Here is a 21058-nt window from a genome sequence, read left to right on the forward strand (position 1 = left end):
TGACGTGAACCTGCCTGGGATCACGCTTTTCCTTTTGTGATGTTTGCCAGAGCGCTGCTCCGGCTTTCAGGGTGTGTGTGTTCCCCCCCCCCTCCCTTAGTGGATCTGCTGCTTTAGAGCTATAAAAAGAAACCCAGCAGCGCCAGTAAGCTTTAACATGCAGAGCAGGTTGGAACAGCTGCCCTCCGGAGACTGCATGGTGCTGAGTCATAGACTCCCAGGCCGCTGAAGCGTTCCTCGTCAGCATCTTCAAAAAATGGATCTCGGGATGCATCAAAGGATGAAAGAAGAAGAGGATGTGGGTTACCAACAACGCTTTCTGCACACAGTCTCAGTCTCACTCTCGCTCTTTCCCCCCCCCCTCTCTGTCTCTCTCACCTCCCCCCCACCTTATGAGGGACGCAATGAGCCAGGCTGTGAAAGACTTCACAGGCCAGCTGCTTCTCAGAGTAGACAATACCTGGTTCAGTGGGCCGTACTTTCATTTTGCAAAGAGCTCTCCGAAGCTCTTTTCTCTGTCTCTCTGTCTTTGTCCGTCTCTTGTTTGTCTCTGTCTCTCTTTCTCCCCCCTCCCACTTCTCGACACACATCTGACATCTCCAACTGGCATCTCCAACTCAAAAGGGTCCAGGCAAGTAGGCGTGAAAAACCTCAGCTTTGAGACCCTGGAGAGACGCTACCCGTCTGAGTAGACAAGACTGACTTGGGTGGACCGAGGAGGGTCTGATTCAGTAAAAGGCAGCTTCATCTGTTCACATTTCGAAGGTATTCTGAATGGGTCTGAAAAGGAAGCAATGCCCCCCCCCTCCTTCCCCAAGCCACCATAGCCCAGGCTAGCTGGATCTTGTCAAAACTACTAAGCAAGGTTGGCCCTGGCTGGTGTTTGAATGGGAGGCCGCCAAGGAAGCCCAGGGCTGTGATGAGGAGGGCAGGCAAGGGCGAGAATCTCTCTCACCGTGAAAACCCATCCGGGGTGGCCAGATCTCCTGTAAGGCTGAGTCAAAATCTTAGCCGTGACGTAGCAGAATATTTTAAACAGGTCTAAAAGCTTTGGTGCTGGAGATGACTCTTGAGAGTCCCTCGGGCTGCAAGAAGATCCAATCAGTCGGTCCTAAGGGAAATCAACCCAGACTGTTCCCTGGAAGGTCAGATGCTGAAGCTGAAGCTCAAATACTTTGGCCACCAAATGAGAAGGGAACGCTCCCTGGAGAAGAAGATCCTGATGCTGGGAAAGACAGAAGGCGAAAGAAGAAGGGGACGGCAGAAGAGGAGATGGCTGGACAGCGTTACCGATGTAACAAACACGAATTTGAGCAGACTTCGGAGGATGGTGAAAGACAGGAGAGCCTGGCGTGACTTGGGCCGTGGGGTCGCAAAGAATCGGACTCGGCTGTGCGACGGAACGACAAGAAAAGCTTTAAAATGCACACACCAGAAATAAATGAGAAGCTAGAAAGCAAGGAATATTTTTGAATAGGCCTTTTTCTGATGAAATGTGCCCTCGCGGTCTTAATAAGCTTGACACATCCTTTCAACATTTCTGCTTTTTTTGGGAGAAAATTAAGGATTATTGTGTGAAGCTGCTTATTATGGACCAGGCACCTCGCTCTACTTGGAATCTTGGAGCGGCGGGGGAGTCGCTTAGAGATAATGCTCCCAAGAGAACCTTGGCAGGAGCAACAAAAGTCTCCATCCTTTTATCCTCCGTATCCCAAAAATTAAGAACACAATATTGTTCTGCTGCTCAAGATATGTAAATCAGTGACCTTCGAAGGCCAAACTGCAACTCGGGAGTGGCGTGTGGCTCTTTCACACATATTTGCGTGGCTCTTGAAGCGGTTCAGGACTTTGCATATACCTTTGTGCAATGTCCAGTTTTAAGGATGGATCTCAGATGAGGGAATATCCTGGTTGTAGAGCTTGAGGAGGTGGCCTGGCTCCAGTATTTGAGTGTTGAACAACAGAAGAGCCCTGCTGGGTCAGACCAGTGGTCCATCTAGTCCAGCATCCTGTCTCACACAGTGGCCAACCAGCTCCTTTGGAGGTCCAACGGCAGAGCATAGAGGCCGAGGCCTTCATAAGAACATCAGAAGAACCCTGCTGGGTCAGACCAGTGGTCCATCTAGTCCAGCATCCTGTCTCACACAGTGGCCAACCAACCAGTTCCTCTGGGGGGCCAACAGCAGAGCAGAGAGGCTGAGGCCTTCATTAGAACAACAGAAGAGCCCTGCTGGGTCAGACCAGTGGTCCTTCTAGTCCAGCATCCTGTCTCACACAGAGGCCAGCCAGTTCCTCTGGAGGGCCAACAACAGGGCATAGAGACTGAGGCCTTCATAAGAACATCAGAAGAGCCCTGCTGGATCAGACCAGAGGTCCTTCTAGTCCAGCATCCTGTCTCACACAGTGGCCAACCAGCTCCTTTGGAGGTCCAACGGCAGAGCATAGAGGCCGAGGCCTTCATAAGAACATCAGAAGAACCCTGCTGGGTCAGGCCAGTGGTCCATCTAGTCCAGCATCCTGTCTCACACAGTGGCCAACCAGCTCCTCTGGAGGTCCAACGGTAGAGCATAGAGGCCGAGGCCTTCATAAGAACATCAGAAGAACCCTGCTGGGTCAGAGCAGTGGTCCATCTAGTCCAGCATCCTGTCTCACACAGTGGCCAACCAACCAGTTCCTCTGGGGGGCCAACAGCAGAGCAGAGAGGCTGAGGCCTTCATTAGAACATCAGAAGAGCCCTGCTGGGTCAGACCAGTGGTCCATCTAGTCCAGCCTCCTGTCTCACACAGAGGCCAGCCAGTTCCTCTGGAGGGCCAACAACAGGGCATAGAGACTGAGGCCTTCATAAGAACATCAGAAGAGCCCTGCTGGATCAGACCAGAGGTCCTTCTAGTCCAGCATCCTGTCTCACACAGTGGCCAACCAGTTCCTTTGGAGGTCCAACGGCAGAGCATAGAGGCCGAGGCCTTCATAAGAACATCAGAAGAACCCTGCTGGGTCAGACCAGTGGTCCATCTAGTCCAGCATCCTGTCTCACACAGTGGCCAACCAACCAGTTCCTCTGGGGGGCCAACAGCAGAGCAGAGAGGCTGAGGCCTTCATTAGAACAACAGAAGAGCCCTGCTGGGTCAGACCAGTGGTCCATCTAGTCCAGCATCCTGTCTCACACAGAGGCCAGCCAGTTCCTCTGGAGGGCCAACAACAGGGCATAGAGACTGAGGCCTTCGTAAGAACATCAGAAGAGCCCTGCTGGATCAGACCAGAGGTCCTTCTAGTCCAGCATCCTGTCTCACACAGTGGCCAACCAGCTCCTTTGGAGGTCCAGCGGCAGAGCATAGAGGCCGAGGCCTTCATAAGAACATCAGAAGAACCCTGCTGGGTCAGACCAGTGGTCCATCTAGTCCAGCATCCTGTCTCACACAGTGGCCAACCAGCTCCTCTGGAGGTCCAACGGCAGAGCATAGAGGCCGAGGCCTTCATAAGAACATCAGAAGAACCCTGCTGGGTCAGACCAGTGGTCCATCTAGTCCAGCATCCTGTCTCACACAGTGGCCAACCAACCAGTTCCTCTGGGGGGCCAACAGCAGAGCAGAGAGGCTGAGGCCTTCATCAGAACAACAGAAGAGCCCTGCTGGATCAGACCAGTGGCCCATCCTGTCTCACACAGTGGCCAACCAGTTCCTCTGGAGAATCAACAACAGGGTTTAGAGGCTGAGGCCTTCATAAGAATGCCAGAAGAGCCCTGCTGGATTAGTCCAATGGTCCATCTAGTCCAGCCTCCTGTCTCACACAGAGCCCAGCCAGTTCCTCTGGAGGGCCAACAACAGGGCATAGAGACTGAGGCCTTCATAAGAACATCAGAAGAGCCCTGCTGGATCAGACCAGTGAGGGTCCATCTGGTTCAGCATCCCGTCTCACACAGAGGCCAACCAGTTCCTCTGGAGGGCCAGCAACAGGGCAGAGAAGCCAAGGCTCTGGGATTCCAAGCCTCAGTGCCTCTGAATGTGGAAGGTTCCCCTCAGTCACCATGGCTAGTAGTCACTGATAGACTTATCCTCCATGAATCTGTCTGATCTCCTTTTAAAGCTATCTGGGTGTCGCGGTTAAGTGCGCAGACTCTAACCTGGGAGAACCGGGTTTGATTCCCCACTCCTCCACTTGCAGCTGCTGGAATGGCCTTGGGTCAGCGATAGCTCTTGCAGAGGTTGTCCTTGAAAGGACAGCTGCTGGGAGAGCTCTCTCAGCCCCACCCCACCTCACAGGGTGTCTGTTGTGGGAGGAGAAGATATAGGAGATTGTGAGCCACTATAGGAGATTGTGAGCCGCTCTGAGACTCTGATTCAGAGAGAAGGGCGGGGTATAAATCTACGGTTTTCATCTTCACCTCCCTTCGCCCCCTTTGGTTGTTAACACCAGAACGCTATTCATACAGACTAGCAGGCAGTTGGCTTGTGTTGAAACGACGGAGAGTTTGAGATGCATCTTGATTGGCATCCCTTGTCTTTCAAACTGTGTTCCAGAGAGCCCCAGTTTTCTTTTGGGGGTGGGGGGCGGGGAGTCCTCTAGCACGACTGGCAAGTTTCCTCAAAGGCATAATACTTCTTGCAGCTGTGGGCGAAGGGGTACAGCTCATGCCCTTCCATGTTCCAGACTGCGCTTCTCCACTCCATGGTCTGCATGCTCTAGTACAGGGGTAGGGAACGGTGGCTCTCCAGATGTTTTTTTTTTGTCTACAACTCCCATCAGCCCCAGCCAGCATGGCCAATGGCTGGGGCTGAGGGAGTTGTAGGCAAAAAAACATCTGGAGAGCCAACGTTCCCTACGCCTGCTCTAGTACCTGCCCCAGAACCTGCTGCCCGCATTTGTCCGCTTCACCTTTTTAATCCCCCAAGCTCAGGGCGAGGCTGAGAGAAAGCAGCCGGCCCAGGGTGGCCCTCGGAGCCTCGTGTCCAAGCGTAGATCTGAACCCAACTTGTGCCAGTCTGACTGTGATGACGCCTCATCTCCCAGAATCCCTCTGCAGAGGAGTCCGCACAAAAAGATTTCCCCAGAGATTTGTTTTGTTGAACGCTGCGCGTGCGAGTGACAGAGAGGCTGGGTGTGCCGACTGCTCTTCTGAAATGGGTTGTTGGCAGAGCATGGGTTCTATGAAATCAGGGGTGTGTGTGTGCGTGCCAGGTGAGCGTGTTGTCCAAGCCAGGCGTGATGCGACCGATCAGCCAGCAAGTCCTTAACCTAACCACCCGGTTCCTTGTTTCTTCTTTCTCCCTGTCTCTTTGTCTCGCCGCTCTGCAGAGTATACAGAAACCGAGAATGACACAGAGAAAGCGACTGAGATCCCCACAGGTTGCCGGTGTTCCTCTTCTTAACCTTTCCCCCCCCCCCCCACCTCCCTTTCTTTTTCTTTTTTTTCCACCTCTAAGCCGAGACATTGCTTCATCTCACGCATAGCATGGAATGCCAGCGTTGCGTTAACGGCCATCGAACCAACATCATTTGGCTTTCCCCCCCCCTCCCATTGTGCTGCTTGTATCTGACGTCTTCACCTCCCTTCGCCCCCCCCCCCCTTTGGTTGTTAACACCAGAACGCTATTCGTACAGACTTGCAGGCAAGTTGGCTTGTGTTGAAACGACGGAGAGTTTGAGATGTATCTTTATGGCAAAAAAATATGCAGCTTTTCTCTCTGCCTCTCTCTTCTTTGACCCATCGATGCATGCATGGCCCAGAGGAGGGGAGACGCTGCCACCTGTTGCGATTCTCTGGGGAACGAGTTAACCCTCGCCTCAAACCAGCTGGCCAGCGGAAAGAGCTGTCGTGTCTGTAAACTGAGTTCCCAAGGGTAACCTTTTTGGTCTGCTGTAGAATGGGTAGATTCAAGTCCCGTAGCACCTCAGAGGCCAACAAGACTTTGGGGTGGAAGTGCCCGTTGTCAGACATCTGACAGAGCTCACACCCAGGGCTTTTTTTGTAGCAGGGACTCCTTTGCATATTAGACCACACACACCCCTGATGTAGCCAATCCTCCAAGAGCTTACAGGGCTCTTCGTACTGGCCTCCTGGAAGCTCCAGGAGGATTGGCTGCATTGGGGGGCGTGGCCTAACATGCAGAGGAGTCCCTGCTATTAAAGAAAGCCCTGCTTGCACCACAATAATCTTGTTCCTCTTTAAGGCGTCACTGGACACAAATCAAGCTGTTGAGCGTTAAAAATGGAGGTTAGCGTTGAGGTTATGCAGAGGAAGTTATGGAACGACACACTGGTTTGTGCATCTGAGGGGCCTTTTGCATAGGGCTTGCCGCTTGCAAAAGGGCTTTAGAGCGTTAAAACTGTTGCATATAGATAAATAAAAATAAATTCCACACGATGATCTTGAGAAGTAGATCAAGGTTATTATTCCAGCCCTGCCTTGGATGGCCCAGGCAAGCCTGAACTTGTCAGATCTCGGAAGCGAAGCAGGGTCAACTCTAGCAAGGACTTGGATGGGGGAGACCTCCAAGTAATACCAGAGCCGGGAAGCAGGGGCAGGCTTTATTCAGTCACCTCTCTGAATATCCTCCAATAGGAGTCAAGTCACCAGAGGTCACCATGACTTCCAGGCATGCACATGCACATTAAAAACAACAACACACTCACACACACAAATATTATTATTCCCAAAGTGCAGATTGGGCTGGTGGACAGGGCTGGCCCTGCCACTAGGCAAACTAGACAACTGCCTAGGGCGCCAGCCTTCTAAGGGTACCCCCATGTGACTCGGTGGCATTATTAGAGCGGGGGGGGGGGGGGTGCCAGCAGTTGGCCTTGCCTAGGGTGCCAGACGTTCTAGGGCCGGCCCAGCTGGTGGAGCTGGGATATACAGTGCAGCTTGTCTTATGGCCGCCTGATGAGTTCAGGCCAGAGGTGGGATTTGAACTAGTCGCTTCCCAGTTCTCTTAGCCACTGTGCCGTCCCCCGGTTAGCGTGCTTTCGGGACAGCTCGTATTCCAAATTATCACTCCCCGGCCTTCGTATCTCGCTTCGAGACTATTATTTTTTAGAAGTCTCCTTCCATATATTTTAAATAGTACGTTTCAGAAATCGCTAACACTCCGGAGAGCTCTGCCGGAGCGGGAAAACACCTCCTAATTGTTCATCGCTTGAGTAACGACGTGTTTGAAACCAGCTTCGAAAAGGACGGCGACACGGTGCCACTAGGCTCTTCTGCTGGAGCGGGGCTGCCTTCCCCTTGTAAAGAAATTTTAATTGATTTAATCACAGGAGGCTGAACCTCCTGACTAGAGCTGCATATATTTGCATATGAATCGAGGGAGGCTTTCTGCGTGGGGCGGGGGCGGGGGGCAGCCTGGATCTCTGTGTTTGGAGCACCCGAGCCCATTTGAGACGTCAGGAGAGGAAAATGCCTCTTCTGAGATTTTATTTATTTATTTATTTATTTTATGATTTATATCCCGGCCTTCCCAGCAAGTGGCTCAGGGCGGCTCGCAACATAAAATCTCACATAAATAAGATTTAAGCATAAAAACAGTTAAAATAATTAATACATTTAAAATATTTAAGACATTTAAACCATTTAAAACATTAAGGACAGCAGAAATCTAGTATAACCACACTGGGTTTCTTGTACCAGCTAGTTATAGGCCAGCCGGAAGAGGGTTGTCTTACAGGCCCTGCGGAACTGAGCAAGGTCCCGCAGGGCCCTCACCTCTTCCGGCAGCTGGTTCCACCAGGAAGGGGCCATAACAGAGAAGGCCCGGTCCCTGGTAGATTTTAAACGGGCTTCTTTTGGCTCGGGGATAACTAGGAGGTTTTGAGTTCCCGATCTCAGTACTCTCTGGGGAACATGTGGGGAGAGACGGTCCTTCAGATAGGCAGGTCCTAGGCCGAGATGGTATATTTCACACCTGTTGTTATTATTTTTTTTAAGGACAAGTCTTGCAAGGAAAGGCTGAAGGAGCTGGGTATGTCTAGCCTGGAGAGGAGACGGGCGAGAGGTGATAACGTCCATCATCTTCAAGGACTTGAAGGGCTGCCCTATAGAGAAGGGGTCCCCAACCACCTGGCCGTGGACCGGTCCCGGTCCGTGGCCTGCTAGCAACCGGGCCGCGGAGTGAGGCAGAGCAGCCCTGGAACTAAAGAGGCAGCACGGCCTCGCCCCGAGGCTGCCTCCCCTTGCGGGGTCTCAGACCAGTAGAAGGGGCAGCGCTGCTGTGACTTTAGCCTACTCCTTGTTTATAGACCTCCACCGATCAGCTGATTGGTGGGGGTCTTTAAATGGGAGGGGGAGGCAGGAACAGCCCCAGTCTCCCCTCCCCCATTTAAAGACCCCCCCCCCCCCGGGAGCCTGGGGTGACAAAATCCCCAGCGCCATACACCCCACCCCCCACCAGTCCGTGGAAAAATTATCTTCCACAAAGCCGGTGCCTAGTGCCAAAAAGGTTGGAGGCCACTGCTATGGGGCTCAAAGCGTAGGCTCTTTGCTCAGGGATAAATTGAAGGTGGGGTTCACGTTGGGCCTGGTAGATCTCCTCGTTTGCCTGCTCTGTCTGTGATCCACCAAGCTGCTTTTTTGAGTTCCTCATAGGCAGGGTCACTAAATTTCAGTTAGTTAATGCCTTCATTGCGAAGAGGTTTTGAGGACGCATGCGCTTGGGTGTTTAAATTTATAAAGCATCACCGGCGCACAGGGATTTTGGCATGGGAAAGAGCAAGCCACGTGAGTCTAATCAGAACCTCCCCTCCCCGTCTTAGCCGGTACATGGTCTAACGGATTGTTAGCTAAATTCTTGTAGCTGCCAAGAGGAATGGAATTCCATGGCTGGGCTTCTAACATGGCAGGGAGACAAGGATCATTGGTGAGCAGATGTTCTGAGGCCTGCGTTTTTGGGCTCCCCGGAGGAAGCCGTTCCTCCTAGCCACACTGAAAAGGAGGCTCTTCTCTGCCAAAAACAGCAGCCGTCCACCGCTGTTTGTTTCTCGAACCAGTACCTTAAATAGCTTCTCTCTGGGTTTCATTCCAGAAATTCTTCTGGCTGCTCACAGAGCCTATTTGGGTAGACACGTTTTCATCATTAACGCATTTTTAGCCAGCAAGAACAATCCACCACTTACAAATTATACTTTTAAGTCCTGGGATTGTTCTTTGCGTGTCTCATGAATGCTGAAATCTTTGTTCGCATCATCGTCCATAATCCATCATTTCTTGCCGCGTTTTCATGGCGTCGAGGTTTGCCCTGATTTTTTTCAGTTGTGTGTGTGTGTTGTGAAATAATTTTGAGTTGATGCGTTTTTTGGGTATGCCCGTTTTGAATCTTAGCCTTGGAATATCAAAGTCGGCGAGGATGCCACTTGAGCGGGTGGAATTTCCCTTTCTGTAACGGATAGAGCCTTTAATTTCCACGGCTGAGTTGGATCATTCCCTCCTTTGCTCAAGGCCCTCGTTGCATGAGTGAGCTGCTTTTTAAGTTTCCCCCCTCCCCCCGAGTTGTGCTTGAGCGTAACAGCAAGGAGAACGGAGACTCACTAACCTGCATGCCAGTGTAACCGGAACCATGAGCAGAGTCGTCCCGTCGAAAGACCTGTTGCTGGCGTTCACCGCCTCTTGTCTTTCCTCGTTCCGTAAAGGTGGCGAGCATCGCATGGCCCAGTTCTTCCGCGGCAACCTGGCCGGCCTGATGATCCGCTCTGGGAAACTGGAGAACAAAAAAGTGATCGACTGTCTCTACACCTGCAAAGAGGGTCTGGATTTGCAGATGGCCGAAGGCGCAAGCAAAAGCTTGAAGGTAATAAACTGGTTTTGGGATGCGGAATGGGTACGGTGTAGCTCAGGGGCGGCCAGACTTGCTTAACGCGAGAGCCACATGGAATCAACGCCAGATGTTAGAGAGCCGAAAGGAAGGGAAGTAGATGGAGGATGGGAGGGAGAGGTGGAAAGAAAGCAACTTTAACTTTAAATGCGTTCTCCAAGCTGCTGGCTGTCTTGGCCTAGAGAAATGATGTTAGAGAGCTGGAAGGAGGGAAGGAAAATAGATGGAGGGTGGTGGGAGGGAGAGGTGGGAAAAAAGCAGCTTTAACTTTAAATGCATTCTCCAAGCCGTTGGCTGTCTTGGCTTAGAGAAATGATGTTAGAGAGCTGGAAGGAGGGAAGGAAAGAAATAGATTGAAGGTGTGAGGGAGAGGTGGAAAGAAAGCAACTTTAAATACATTCTCCAAGCTGCTGGCTGGCTTGGCTTGGAGAAATGATTTAAAGAGAGAAATGGTTTCTCCAAGCCGGCCAATGGGGCGGTGGGGGCTTTGAGAGCCACTCAGTATGTGGCTCCCGAGTCGCAGTTTGGCCAACCCGGGTATAGCCCGATCTTGTCAGATCTTGGAAGCTAAGCAGGGTTGGTACTTGGAAGGGAGACTCTGCAGAAGAAGGCAGAGGCCAACCACCTCTGCTTCTCACTTGCTTCCCTCTAAGCTGCACTCTTGTGAGCAAAAATTCTACTTTGTGAGCTACTGGCATGAAGCTACTGCATAAATGAGACCCTGTCTCCCTGCGTAAATGATTGTGCTCTGGGGTCATCCTCCCTGAGCGAAGACAAAAAAATCTGTGAGCTAGCTCACGCTGACTCGGTTTAGAGGGGCAGCGGTTGTGACTTCCCGACAGTCAGCCTTCCCGACAGTCAGTCATTTTGAAAACACACGAGCAGCACAGTGAAACGTTACAAGATTTCATGGAGGTGAGGGCAGGTCTCGGTTAGACGCGGCAAGGAAATCAGAACGCCTGCACAGGAAACGCACGTTACTGCCTCCTTCCACCCCCATCCAGAAATTTACAGGCATTGCATATTTAATAAACGGGTATTTTCCCCTGCAGGAGTCTCCGAACTTACGCTATAAATAATTGCCTCTGAGGGCTTTACGTTTTTCTGCATTTTATCAATCATTGGTACGGCACCTGTCATATAACCCCGCGGAATTCACCATTATTTTTAAAAAGCAAACCGAGTCTTTTTTCCCTCTCTTTCCTCCCCCGCCTCCCCGCAGCAGGAAGCATTAATCACTTCCTTCAGCACAAATAGGTTCCATTTATTTAGGAGGTGGCGTAACAGCTGCAGGATGTTGCCTTAAGCACCTGCCAACTGCAAGACCTGCTCGTGGCAGGAGGGAAATCCTGAACAGCCAGTTTGGTTATCGGGGCATGAAGCAAACACTGCCAGGTTCCTACAAGGTTTCCTGCATGGTGAAGCAACATGTGAAAACGTGTGCGTTAGAGCAAAAGAGGGCCAGTCCGTTAATTAACTGTAAACCCCCTTTTATGCAACGCCCTTCTGGCATTAACCGCAGATAGCTGGGACCTCCTTCATTTTGATGCAACTACAAGGGCACTCCCCTGGCCCGGATAGCCAAAGCCAGCCGGATCATGTCAGCTCTTGGGAGTTAAGCGGGGTCGTTTTAAGCGGATACTTGATGAGAAAAGAGTTTGCCCCTGTGATCAGATGTCTGTTAACCGCAGATAGCTGGGACCTCCTTCATTTCGATGCGACTACAAGGGCACTTTCCTGGCTCAGATAGCCAAAGCCAGCCGGATCTTGTTTTATTTATGTCTTATTTTATTGGCTAAAACATGAGGCAGAACGAAATCGGGTTTTGCGTACCGTTTTATCTCACCTTCCTGGAAGGTCAGACCCCGAGAAATTAGTATTCCTGTTATCAGATAGAGATAAATATATATCGGTTTCCAAGTGGCAAGATGTGTGGCTACCGTTATAGGTCGTGAGATCTATTAATTACTCCCCTTTTTACCACTGTGGGTTGTTTTCTTAGGATGTCGTTGGATACATTTTATTGATAATTCAGCCCGACTTTTACCAGGATTCATAGAATTCTGTTGTTGTATTAAATGTTTTATTGAGTTTGGGGCTTGTTTGTTTTTATTGTTGAATCTGGTTGTCAGTTGCTGTGGCATTTTGTGGCTAACGCAAGGAAGATTGAATCGAATTGAAAAGCGGGGTCAGCCCTGGTTAGTCTTTGGGCGGGAGACCCCCAAGGAAGTCCAGGGTTGCAGTGCAGAGACGGGCAAGGGCAAAACCAGCTCTGAACGTCTCTCGCCTTGATCTGGAAAGCCCAGGCTTGTCTGATCTTGGCCGATCTTGGAAGCCACTCGGGATTAGCAGAAGTCCGGGGTTGCTACGCAGAGGCAGGCAACGGCAAGCGAAGGACCTCTGTTCATCTCTTGCCCTGACTTGGATGGCCCAGGCTAGCCTGATCTTGTCAGAGCTAGCAAGTTAAGCCGGGTCAGCCCTGGTTAGTCTTTGGGTGGGAGACTCCCAAGGAACTCCAGGGTTGCAGTGCAGAGACGGGCAAGGACAAACCACCTCTGAACGTGTCTCGCCTTGATCTGGAAAGGCCAGGCTAGTCTGATCTTGGCCGATCTCGGAAGCTACGCAGGGTCGGTATTTAATTTCGTTTAATTTTTCGATTTATACCCCGCCCTATCCCGCAAGGGGGCTCAGAGCGGCTGACGATATTAAAAACTTTACAGCCGAGATTAAATAAACCCACACCCAAGCTAAACGACGTCGTAATCACAAAATTACCAAATTGGATCAAAACCACGATCCACGTCATCGGCAGCAAGTCATAAAGCCGCATAGAGGCTGGTAGTATTCGGCTTAACTCGAGCACCCAGGTAGTAAGGCGCTGGGGGAAGCGATGGCTTCAGGGGATGCCCACCGGATCCATTGAAAGCCTGGCAGAAGAGCTCCGTCTTACAGGCCCTGTGAAACTTGGACAAGTCCCGCAGGGCCCGGATCTTCGGCGGGAGCTCATTCCACCAGGTAGGGGCCCAGACTGAAAAGGCCCTGGCCCTCGTTGAAGCCATCCGGGCGTCTTTAGGACCAGGGATCACGAGAAGATGTTGTGCAGCTGACCTCAGAGCCCGGGGGAGGGGGCTCATGTGGGATGGGACACCTCCAAGGAAGTCCAGGGTTGCAGTGCAGAGTCAGGCCAGGGCAAAACCAGCTCTGAAGGTCTTTTGTTCTGACTTGGATGGCCCAGACTAGCTCAAGTCTCCCCAGATCTCAGATGCTAAACGGGGCTGGCCCTGTTTAGTACTTGGATGGGAGACCACCAAGGAAGTGCAGGGTTGCAACGCAGAGGCAGGCAATGGCAAGCCACCTCTATTGGTCTCCGCCTCGAGCCTGATAGCCCAGATTGGCGTAATCGCATCAGATCTCAGATGCTAAGCAGGGTCAGCCCCGGTTAGTACTTGGATGGGAGACCACCAAGGAAGTGAAGGGTTGCAATGCAGAGGCAGGCAATGGCAAGCCACCGAAGGCCGGATTAACAATTAGGCCAAGTAGGCACTGGCCTGTGGGCCCCCATGTCTTTAGGAGGGCCCCCCCCCCCAGTTTCCCCTCTGCTTGCAGCCCTCCCGGCCTCCACGTGCAGCCAGCAACCGAACCGTTCTTTGCTCGACTCGCCTGGTGCGGCTGCTGCTGGTTTTGTCATCGAGTTTGCCTGTCTCTGCCTCTCCCCCGCAGTTTTGTCCAAGGGGCTTTTGGGAAAGTGCCCGCAGGCTGCGGGGGGCCCCACAGGTGGCCAGGTGGCCACTCCAACTCTTGAGATAATTTGCAGGGGAGGGGGGCTGAGATTTTGACCGCATAGGGGCCTCCGCAGGGTTTAATCCAGCCCTGAAGCCACCTCTGTCTGTCTCTCGCCTTGATGAGGACGAGCCCAGTCTCGTCATATCGGGGGAGCTGAATGGGGTCAGCCTTGGTTAGTACTTGGATGGGAGACCACCAAGGAAGTCCCGGATTGTGGAGAACAAGGAAGGACGCTGCCAATTAATTCCGCTTGTTCCAGCTCTGGATCTTCTTCATGGTCTCTGTGCGTTCACGCTCATGGGATAGAGCGCCTGCGCCGATCCCCGAATCGGTACCTAAAAAGCCCGAGATTTTTTCGCGCTCGTCACCAATGGGCATGCGCAGGCGTCCCAGTACGCATGCTCACCGGTGCCAGCGCGGGGATCCCGCCAGTCCCTTTCTGACCGCTGCGCTGAGAGGATTCCCTTTCGTGTCCCCGGTCGGTAAGGTAGTCGTTGGATTGCCTTTATTCGTATTGTATGTAGCCCGTTTGTTATTTTCTTAGTGTAGTTAGTAGTTGTTTGTTTGTTAAGTTAGTTAAAAAAAAAAAGTTGTTGTTGTTGGACTCGCCCTTCTTCCCGCAAAACGTCTCCCTTTCATCGCCTCCGCTGTCTCTCTCCTCGGCCTTTCAGATCCAGATGAACCCGAGCCAGTCGGTCTTGACCTTGGAAGGAGACGACATCGACCAGTTCGACAAGGCCATGCAGCACATCTCCTACCTGAACTCTCGCCAGTTCCCGACGCCCGGGATCCGAAGGATCAAGATCACAAGCACAGTCAAGTGAGTTTCGCCATCCGCACTCGGCAGTCAGTAACAGTCCCGGAACCCAGAGACCCAGAAATCCTCTTTAGTGGCAGCTGATTCCCCAAAGGCAGGCTGTGGGTGCAGAAGACGAGCGCTGCTCAAGAGTTCGGTGGTAGAGCCCAGGCCGGGGGGTGGCCAAACTGATTTAATGTAAGAGCCGCACGGAATAAACGTCAGATGTTTGATAGCAGGAAGGCAGGCAAATAGGTGGAGGGGGGAGGGAAAGGTGGAAAGAAAAGCAATGGGAGGGACAGTGGCTCAGTGGCAGAGCATGTGCTTGGTAAGCAGACGGTCCCAGGTTCAATCCCTGGCATCTCCAAAAAAGGGTCCAGGCAAATAGGCGTGAAAAGCCTCAGCTTGAGACCCTGGAGAGCCGCTGCCAGTTGGAGTAGACAAGACTGACTTTGATGGACCGAGGGTCTGATTCAGTAGAAGGCAGCTTCAGATGTAGGAGGGATGGTGGCTCAGTGGTAGAGCATCTGCTTGGTAAGCAGACGGTCCCAGGTTCAATCCCTGGCATCTCCAACAAAAAAGGGTCCAGGCAAATAGGCGTGAAAAGCCTCAGCTTGAGACCCTGGAGAGCCGCTGCCAGTCGGAGTAGACAAGACTGACTTTGATGGACCCAGGGTCTGATTCAGTAGAAGGCAGCTTCATATGTTCATATATGTTCATATGTTCAACTTTAACTCATCACCGTCCTCGCTTGATTGCAGTACGTAACCGGCACAAAACAGTCCAGACGTATTAAAAACCAATATCAAAATACAACCATTCATAATGTGAAGATTTAGACGTCAGTGTAAAAATGGAACTGTAATGAAGCCTTCACGGATAATTAAGTAAAATATCTTAGCGCCCACATCGCACCTTTACGCGCTGCGTACACGTCCTGTAGGCCGCTGCTAGATATTTGACACACGCCGGTGTGACCTCTCGATCAGAATCTGCAAGAAGCATGTCGCTTATTACAGTATTCGAGAAACCTGAAAATCTTTCCTGGATAGGTTGCATTAATCTAGCACGTGTTTGGTTGTAATACCTACCACTAAATAGGACGTGTGTGATTGTATCCCCTTGCATTCTCCAAGCTGGCCGGCAGGGCGGTGGGGGCTCCAAGAGCATCACAATATGTGTGAAAGAGCCACATGCGGCTCCCGAGCCTCAGTTTGGCCACCCCTGGGCCAGGTTCAGCCCTCAGGCCCTCCAGTTAAATCTTCTCAGGTCGAATAGTAGTGAGAAGCAGGAGTTTTTTTCGTAGCAGCAACTCCTTTGCATATTAGGCCACACCCCCTTGACGTAGCCAATCCTCCAGGAGCTTACTGGGCTCTTAGTGCAGGGCGTACTGTAAGCTCCAGGAGGATTGGCTACATCACGAGGGTGTGGCCTAATATGCAAAGGAGTTCCTGTAAAAAAAAAAAACCCTGCTCTGGTGAGAAGTCTTTGGGTGCCACTGCCGAATGGAGTCCATGTCACTGGGCCAGTCTGGTAATAAATGAGATTGTTGATGCTGATTCTTTTCGAAGTGTACCTGAGCCCTCTGTTGGAGCTTTGAGCATTGCATTTTGGGCTTGAGTAAGATGCATGAGCACATGGAATACCGTACGTCTCAATGAGTGGCCTGTGGTGGCATCTCAAGAATATTTACCACCACTTACTCCAGGGGTGAACTTTTCAGTGTGAGCTCCCTTCTGTATATAGGGAGTTTTATGTATATTTTTGTTCAATTTATGGAGTGCTCAGTTTGAGTTTTACCGTCGAGGAAGGCTTTTAGTGAAAACAAATAATGGATGTAATTTGTACCTTTTAACCAACGGCTATTAGCCACAAGGTACAGATGGGACTCTCTGTCTGGGGCAGCGATGCTCTGTATTCTTGGTGCTGGGGGGGGGGGGGGCAATAGTGGGAGGGCTTCTAGTGTCCTGGCCCCATTGGTGGAACTTCTGATGGCACCTGGGTTTTTTGGCCACTGTGTGATACAGAGTGTTGGACTGGATGGGCCACTGGCATGATCCAACATGGCTTCTCTTATGTCTGGGGCAGTGATGCTTTGTCTTCTTGGTGCTTTGGGGGGGGGGCAACTGTGGGAGGGCTTCTAGTGTCCTGGCCCCGCTGATGGACCTCCGGACGGTACCTGGCTTTTTTGACCACTGTGTGACACAGACTGTTGGGACTGGATGGGCCACTGGCCTGATCCAACATGGCTTCTCTTATGTTCTTCTGTCTGGGGCAGTGATGCTTTGTCTTCTTGGTGCTTGGGGGGGGGCAACAGTGGGAGGACTTCTAGTGTCCTCACCCCACTGATGGACCTCTTGATGGCCTCTGGGGTTTTTTGGCCATTGTGCAACACAGAGTGTTGGACTGGATGGGCCATTGGCTTGATCTTCAAGTTTATGATCCACTTCAGGACAGTTTTGGAATAGGACTTGGACTGTGCCCTGATATTGTTTATGGACGTTATTTGTTTAATCGCATGAACACTGCTTAGTTGATGAATATACAAACTGTCAGCTGCACTTATTTCCTTATTATAATATACTAGCTGTTGGACACAGAAATTGTTGTCGTAATTGTTCTTTAAAGGTAAAGGTAGTCCCCTGTGCAAGCACCGGTTGTTTCCGACTCTGGAGTGATGTTGCTTTCACAATGTTTTCACGGCAGACTTTTTACGGGGTGGTTTGCCACTGCCTTCCCCAGCCATCTACACTTTCCCCTCAGCAAGCTTTACTGACCTCAGAAAGATGGACGGCTGAGTCAACCTGGAGCCGGCTATCTGAACCCAGCTTCTGCCGGGATCGAACTCGGGTCATGAGCAGAGCTTAGGACTGCAGTACTGCTGCTTTACCACTGTGTGCCACGGGGCAGAATTGTTCTTTACTGATACATTAATATTGTGCCACACAGTTTCTTGGGAGCGTTTACTAACAATTTCAAACTGTGGCTCTTACTTGGTTTTGCTACATTAAAATGGACCGCATAGAGCTGAAGGCGACCGGGTTCCCCCCCGTAACAACCAATCTGTGCGCGAAGTTGCTGTCTGTTTGTCTTCATGGCACACGAACCTCTCGGGCTTCTAACAGCGGCGGGTCTCGATCACCTTCCCGCAGGTGCTCGAACGAAGAGGCCTGCATGGCCATCCCCTTCGTCGACGGCTACGTCATGGTCTTGCAGCCCGAGGAGCCCAAGATCAGCTTGAGCGGCATCAATCACTTTGCCCGTTCCGCTTCGGAGTTCGAGAGCCCCGAAGGGGTTTCCCTCTTCCCCGAGCTCCGCATCATCAGCACCATCACGCGGGAGGTGGAGCCGGAGGGAGACGGAGACGAAGATCCCACAGGTGAAACCTCTGCGCAGGGCCACCAAATCTTTAGGTTCTGTACAGAATTCCAAAGTGACACGGCTCCTTGGAGGGTGGGGGATGAGAGTGTGGGTGGAGGAAGGAGAGGCGCAGTGTGCCCTCTAAGCTGTGGAGTCTGGGGAGCAGGAATGCGACTTTGCGAGCTGCCGGCATTAAAGTTGTGAACGCGGGATTTGGCCGCTGCATAGATTAGCTTGCTCTGAGGCTGTCCTCCCTAAGCTAAGACGAACATGTGTGAGCTGGAGGCTAAAAAACTGTGAGCTAACTCAGCTCAGAGGGAACACTGGATAGGAAATATCATATGGAAACTTGGGAGGCCCATTGGTGCAGCTAGTCCTGCAGAAAACAGCGTGGAAATGGTAGAGCCACATGTCTGGCAAAGGTTCTCAGGCTTTCTGTCCAGAGCCAGTTCCAACCCTCCTCAGAGTAGAGAGTGCCTCTTTTACTTGCCATATTTGGAGTAGTGGTTAAGTGCGCGGACTCTTATCTGGGAGAACCGGGTTTGATTCCCCCCTCCTCCGCTTGCAGCTGCTGGAATGGCCTTGGGTCAGCCATAGTGGTTAAGTGAGCGGACTCTTATCTGGGAGAACCGGGTTTGATTCCCCACTCCTCCACTTGCAGCTGCTGGAATGGCCTTGGGTCAGCCATAGTGGTGAAGTGAGCAGACTCTTATCTGGGAGAACCGGGTTCAATTGCCCACTCCTCCACTTGCAGCTGCTGGAATGGCCTTGGGTCAGCCATAGTGGTTAAGTGCACGGACTCTTATCTGGGAGAACCGGGTTTGATTCCCCCCTCCTCCACTTGCAGCTGCTGGAATGGCCTTGGGTCAGCCATAGTGGTGAAGTGAGCAGACTCTTATCTGGGAGAACCGGGTTCAATTCCCCACTCCTCCGCTTGCAGCTGCTGGAATGGCCTTGGGTCAGCCATAGTGGTTAAGTGAGAGGACTCTTATCTGGGAGAACCAGGTTTGATTCCCCACTCCTCCACTTGCAGCTGCCGGAATGGCCTTGGGTCAGCCATAGTGGTTAAGTGCGCGGACTCTTATCTGGGAGAACCGGGTTTGATTCCCCACTCCTCCGCTTGCAGCTGCTGGAATGGCCTTGGGTCAGCCATAGTGGTTAAGTGCGCGGACTCTTATCTGGGAGAACCGGGTTTGATTCCCCACTCCTCCACTTGCAGCTGCCGGAATGGCCTTGGGTCAGCCATAGTGGTTAAGTGCGCGGACTCTTATCTGGGAGAACCGGGTTTGATTCCCCACTCCTCCGCTTGCAGCTGCTGGAATGGCCTTGGGTCAGCCATAGTGGTGAAGTGAGCAGACTCTTATCTGGGAGAACCGGGTTCAATTGCCCACTCCTCCACTTGCAGCTGCTGGAATGGCCTTGGGTCAGCCATAGTGGTTAAGTGCACGGACTCTTATCTGGGAGAACCGGGTTTGATTCCCCACTCCTCCGCTTGCAGCTGCTGGAACGGCCTTGGGTCAGCCATAGCTCTCGCAGAGTTGTCCTTCAAAGGGCAGCTGCTGCAAGAGCTCTCTCAGCCCCACCCACAGGGTGTCTGTCGTGGGGGCGGGGGGATGCTAAAAGGAGATTGTGAGCCGCTCTGAGACGGCGAGATTCAAGAGTATAGGGTGGGATATAAATCCAATATCATCATCATATTGCCCCCCCCCCCCCGCCCCCACTCTCACTTCCCTGCATTCTCCTCCCCCACTGCCTAGCTGTCCGTGCTTCCCCCACCCACTGGCTCGTGTTCCAGTCTTCCCAAGTTTCGCACACCCTTCCCTGATTGTGCTAGAAGTGTGAGTGGTGGGAAGGCTCGTGACAAGCAGATGGACGTGGGGTGGGGGTGGCGGCAGTGCCCCCACTCGAGGGTCTGGGCCTTGGCAGCTGCCCTGCCTGAGGGTAGGCTGAGGCCGGGCCTGTTTCTGTCACTTCCTTTCCTCCGACCGCCCTGATCCCTGTGTCCGTGTGCCTTTGCAGTCCAAGAATCTCTGGTGTCCGAAGAGATCATGCACAACTTGGACACCTGCGAGGTGACCGTCGTGGGGGAGGAGCTGAACCAGGAGCAGGAGAGCCTGGAGGTGGATCTCGTCCGGCTGCAGCAGAAGGGGATGGAGATGAGCAATTCCAACCTCGGGGTGATCATCACGGGTGAGCGTCGGCGCTCTGCCTTCGGGAGCCCGGGAAAGATCCAGGCAGACACGAGAGCTGCTCAGATGTATTTTTTTTTTTCTTTCGTACAGGGGTGGCCAAGCTTGCTTAACGTAAGAGCCGCAGAGAATAAAAGGTTAGATGTTTGAGAGCTGGAAGGGAGGAAGGTCAGCAAACAGATTGGGAGGATGGAGAGGTGAAAAGAAGGCAACTTTAACTTTAAATGCATTCTCCAAGCCGCCGGGCGGCTTGATTTGGAGAAGTGATTTAAAGAGAAATGCTTCCTGCAGGCTGGCAGGCAGGGTGCTGGGGGCTCCAAGCGCCACACGATATGTGCAAAGGAGCCACCCCTGCCTTAGCACTTGCTTCCGCGTGAACTTCATCTGCGATCGAGGCGGTAACTCCAGCGAGAGCCGAGCGCTCACAATACATCGAGGACTCCAAAGGCGAAGAAACCAGCCGTTGCCAATCCAAATCTAAAAACGTTTTGAGTTCGGGAGATCTTTTCTGAGCCTGGAGCATAAGCCCTTCTTTACAACTGGAAACGTTTCTGCGACTTAAAAGGCTTGGCTGAGTTGCTGGTGCGGGGGGGGAAAGGGGGAGCAGGGAGGCACAGGCGTGTTCTCTGATCCTCTGGGGCTCCTCCATCCATCTGTTAACGGAGCCACTGAATTCCGTTTGGTTCCAGAAACTCCCCAAGTGGGAGGCTCACTGCCAACCAGTCCCAGAGAATGTCCGAGCCAAACTGTGGCTCTTTCACACATATTGTGCAGCTCTCAAAGGTCCCCCATCTGCTGGTTTGGAGAAGGCATTTGTCTCCGTAAATCACTTCTCTAAGCCTGCCAGTGGCCTGGAGAATGCATTTAAAGTTACTTGCTTTCCACCACCCCCTGCCATCTATTTGCCTTCCTTCCTTCCCTCAAACATCCAACATTCATGGCTGGCAGCTCTCAAACATCTGAAATTTATTCTATGTGGCTCTTAACGTTTAAGCAAATGTGGCCACCCCGGTCCGAGCCAAAGCACGTCTCACTTGGCAGTCTCTGTTGCTGAGCCTTGGGGAGTATCTTGGAGGCTCCCCGGACGACTTTATCACCCAGAAGGGCTCTTCTCTTCAATGCTTCGCTAA

At 52.1% G+C, this 21058-nt stretch overlaps 1 protein-coding gene across 4 annotated transcripts in view; it reads left to right on the forward strand.

Moving 5' to 3' along the window:
* CLSTN1 (calsyntenin 1) overlaps window positions 1–21058 on the forward strand; it is a 103003-nt gene that overhangs the window by 74567 nt on the left and 7378 nt on the right. For 2 of the 4 annotated variants that reach the window (XM_060258877.1, XM_060258878.1), the window contains 5 exons: window positions 5293–5343; window positions 9619–9776; window positions 14255–14403; window positions 17532–17758; window positions 19759–19929. In XM_060258877.1, coding sequence (XP_060114860.1) covers window positions 5293–5343; window positions 9619–9776; window positions 14255–14403; window positions 17532–17758; window positions 19759–19929 — 756 coding nt within the window. The remainder of the gene's footprint in view (window positions 1–5292; window positions 5344–9618; window positions 9777–14254; window positions 14404–17531; window positions 17759–19758; window positions 19930–21058) is intronic. The other 2 variants (XM_060258879.1, XM_060258880.1) reach the window with 1 other exon arrangement.

The sequence above is a fragment of the Heteronotia binoei genome, chromosome 18 (genome assembly GCF_032191835.1).
Source record: "Heteronotia binoei isolate CCM8104 ecotype False Entrance Well chromosome 18, APGP_CSIRO_Hbin_v1, whole genome shotgun sequence".
Lineage (NCBI taxonomy): Eukaryota > Metazoa > Chordata > Lepidosauria > Squamata > Gekkonidae > Heteronotia > Heteronotia binoei.